The sequence below is a fragment of the Pempheris klunzingeri genome, chromosome 13 (assembly GCF_042242105.1).
Source record: "Pempheris klunzingeri isolate RE-2024b chromosome 13, fPemKlu1.hap1, whole genome shotgun sequence".
NCBI lineage: Eukaryota > Metazoa > Chordata > Actinopteri > Acropomatiformes > Pempheridae > Pempheris > Pempheris klunzingeri.
Genome location: NC_092024.1, coordinates 5,791,441 through 5,795,508, shown reverse-complemented (window position 1 = coordinate 5,795,508; position 4,068 = coordinate 5,791,441). Strand labels below are relative to the sequence as shown.

At 49.3% G+C, this 4,068-nt stretch overlaps 1 protein-coding gene across 1 annotated transcript; it reads left to right on the top strand.

Moving 5' to 3' along the window:
* The first annotated feature begins 1,118 nt into the window (after positions 1–1,118).
* gsc (goosecoid) lies at positions 1,119–3,681 on the top strand. Its single transcript, XM_070842944.1, has 3 exons — positions 1,119–1,434; positions 2,100–2,359; positions 3,532–3,681. Exons 1-3 carry the CDS (start codon positions 1,119–1,121, stop codon positions 3,679–3,681), a joined length of 726 nt encoding a protein of 241 aa, XP_070699045.1.
* The last annotated feature ends 387 nt before the right edge of the window (positions 3,682–4,068 follow it).

The window sequence follows — 4,068 nt, the reverse complement described above, 5'->3', positions numbered from 1 at the left end:
GGAATCCACGTTCCTCCACATCAGAAGGACCCCCCCCACCCCTACACACACACACACACACACACAGCACTCAGCCCATGTTGATTAGCGGTGTAAATATGCAATAAGTTCTCTTTTTCCTGGATGAATGGGGGCGATAATGGGCCGTTATCTCATCCCGGTCAGGAGGGAAGTGTTCGGCGCTGATCTGCTCCCTGCAGAGAAGTGAGCGGAGGCTGGATAATGAGATGAACCCCACATATAATGCCCAGAGCTGTCTGTCTGTCTGTCTGTCTCATTCAGACAGACAGACAGACAGACAGACAGACACACCAGAACAGCTGCACTTGCACCTTTACTCATATTCTGCCCGTAGATCTACAGGTCAGCAGGCTGCTTTATTTACCTCCTTTCTAATCCTGAATGCTGTGAAACATCCTGCTGCTGTTCTTCTCCTCTGCATCTACTGACAACTACTGCAGAAATAATAGCCCCCCCCCCTCCCCCTTCTCCCCTACCCCCCCCCAAGTCTGGGCTAATTAGAAGATTACGACCCTGTTGATAAAGTCCTCCTTCCCCGTGTGTTGCAGGGCTGGTGATGAGGTGATGGAGGAGGCCTTCCTGCAGCCTTCTTACTGATGGAAATGCGCTCCGCGGACGGTGATGCCTTCGCTGACAAGGAAATAATCGGATTACTCTGTAGGAAGAGCCGCGGCGACTCAGTGACAGAGTTTTAAAAGAAAAGAAGAAAAAAAAAAAAAAAGTCTGCAAACAGTGCGGATTATCTTAATTGAATTAATTCTCAATACACAGATCCGATCTGCGGCCGCGAGCTGCCGCTGATCCCAGAGCAGCCGCGCCGCCGTGACGTCAGCGGGCTATAAAAGCGGCCCTGCTCCCAACTGGTCCCATTAAAGCCACCGGTCCGCCACCCCGAGACGGCCCGCGAGCAGGGAGAGAGAAGTTCCCCCCTCAGAGTCACCATGACGCACTTTTAGGAGCTTCTTTCTGCGGAGCGCGGAAGTCATCGCGTCCAGGACGGCGTTTTTTTTTTTTTTTAAAAACGTTCCCGAACAACTTTCACTTTTTTTCCCCCCCTCACTTTCTAACTTTTCCGATCCCGCCGCCGAACCGGTGTGATGCCCGCCGGGATGTTCAGCATAGACAGCATCCTGTCCGGCCGGCCGAGCTGCAAGGAGCCGCTGCTGCTGCACCGGAGCGGCCCGGTGGTGCTGTCCGCCGGCCTCACGGACTCCATCTACACCGACTATAACGGACTGTACTCTGCCACGTGCGGCCCGTCCGCGCCGGGGATTCAGTCCGTGAACGGGACCAGAATAGGATATAACGGCTACTACTACGGACAGCTGCACGTCCAGGGCGCCGGAGCGGGTCCACCGTGCTGCGGCTCCGTGCCCGGCCTCAGCCCGCAGCAGTGCCCCTGCATCCCGGCAGGTAAGGACAGCAGAGCCGGTGCTCCGGTGGCACTTTTACCGAGTTACAATCGGCCGTATTTCTGTGTTACATTGCAGTATATATATGTGTGTGTGTATATATGTGTATATATCTATCTATATATATATATAGATTGATTGATAGATTGTAATAGACGGTCTCTTCTTGACCCCTGGTGATTTTTGATTGATTCCTCCAAAGTTTGCCTTTAAACCACGACGCTTGCTATTTTGTTGACTTAATCTTTATGTTTCTAACACGACATGATCTCATTAGATGTCTAACTAGTGACACATGGCCACATTATTTTCTACTAACTAACATCGCCACATTTCTACACGTCAGACTCAGACTTGTCAGCTGCCTGTGGGCCATGTTAGTCCAGGATAAATGTCACTGAGCATCAAGCGCACACACGAAGGGAAAGGCGTGTTTGGTGTGAGTTAGTCACGTTTAACTAACTAACTAGAACACTAACTAGAACACTAACTAAAATATGAACGCGCTTTAAAGGTTTTACGCACCAGCCGCGCTCCGCAGGGACACCACCGGAGTCACAGCCTCCCATCAGCCTCGCGGCTCATGAGCGCTGTCCTCCCGTCTGTATTCGCCCTCCCAGCTGGACTGACCCTTTTAACTTGTCCCTCCTTCCCTCCGCCGCGCAGGCTACGACAGCCCGGGCTCGGTGCTGATCTCTCCGGTCCCGCACCAGATGATGTCCTACATGAACATGAGCAGCTTGTCGAGGACCGAGCTGCAGCTCCTCAACCAGCTGCACTGCCGCAGGAAGCGGAGGCACCGCACCATCTTCACCGACGAGCAGCTGGAGGCTCTGGAGGGCCTCTTCCAGGAGACCAAGTACCCGGACGTCGGCACCCGGGAGCAGCTGGCCCGCAAGGTCCACCTCCGGGAGGAGAAGGTGGAGGTCAGTGCCGCTTTCTGCTGCTTCTTTACCGTGCTCTCCCTCTGTCGGTCCTGTCAGTCTGTTCAGAGCAGAGAAAACAACAGAGTGTCAGTTAGTTTAATGTAAAACTCAGAGACAGTGGGAGATCTAATTCTTATTATTCTTATTAATATGACCAACTATTATTTCAGTTAAACTAAGTAAACACTCAGCTGGTCACTGACAGGTGAGAGAGGATATTAGATTTTTTTTTATCAATTCAGTTTTAATTACTTAAAGCAAAGCGACAACATCGAGCTGAATTAAAAATCATTTTCTATGAAAAACTTCGCTGGACATGAACCAACTATAATATATATAACTATATAATATTATTAATAATGATAATAATAATAATAATAACGACAACTATAATAATAATAATATGGATAATAATATTAATACTAACGACAATAATAATAACAATTGTATAATATAATATAATATAATATAATATAATATAATATAATATAATATAATATAATAACTTACTTACGTAAGACACTAAGGAAGACAGTCCCCCCCCCCCCCCCCCCCCCCCCCCCCCCCCACTGTTCAGGGTCCCGTGACCTTATAATCGTGTCAAAGACGCGCGGTTTCTCGCAGGTGACGATGGTGACGATTTTTCTTAGTTTGTAAAAGAAGAACAAAAAAATCCTAAGTGCCTAAATGGGACAATAACGCACACATAAGCTTTGGCAGAATTTTGGAGTTTGGGGTTTTTCTTAATAAAAGTCACATGGAGGCAGTGAGAGAAAACCAAGTGAGCAGCTCCAAGGGAGAAGCTTCACCTTTAACTTGAACCTCAGCAGCACTCTGTTACTCTCGAGAGAAGCAGCAAATACACAAGGAGAAAAGTGGCACATGTACATTTATGTGGACCCGCAGTGCGCCATGGCGCGCTCCTGGGGTGGGGGTGGGGGTGGGTGGGGGGGTACGCGTCCGTATCAGAGGTGACGAGCAGCTCCTCAGTGACGCACCTCAGACCTCACGCCACTAAAATATTATGCTGTGAACTGGTGTAAAAGTCGGTGCGGAGAGGCCTCGGCAGGGACAGAGAGGGAGCCCGGAGAGGGGACCATGAGGGGGGAACCCCCCCCCCATCCAACCCTCCCCAGGCTCAGACATTAAAACTCTGCTTTCTTATCACGTAGGTTTGGTTCAAAAATAGACGCGCGAAGTGGAGGAGGCAGAAAAGGTCTTCATCAGAGGAATCAGAGAACTCTCAGAAATGGAACAAATCCACCAAAACGTCGGCGGAGAAAACCGAGGAGAGTAAAAGCGAGGTGGACTCGGACAGCTGATAATCACAGCGGCCGGACACGACCACGCGTGTGTACATAGTGGGGAAGGGATGTGGACTCGACGACGTGCTGGTGGTGTGATGAAAACGTGTTGCCATGTTGCACAGTTGTACATAACGACATTTTATTATTGATCCTTGTGTCCGCTATTTATATTTAATTTAATTTGTTTTGTACCGTTCCGGAGACGGACCGGCTGCCATGTCTGAATATATCGTAATGTTACATGTGACATTTTTATGGATATTAAATGTTGTAATACTGGTATTTCTCTCTCCCCCCCCTCTCCCGTTGTAACGTGGCTCACTGCGGTGGGGGCTGTAAACCCTCCGGAGGCTGCGCGCTTTATTACGCAGCTGATCCCCAACTCTTTATGTTTGACTTTGC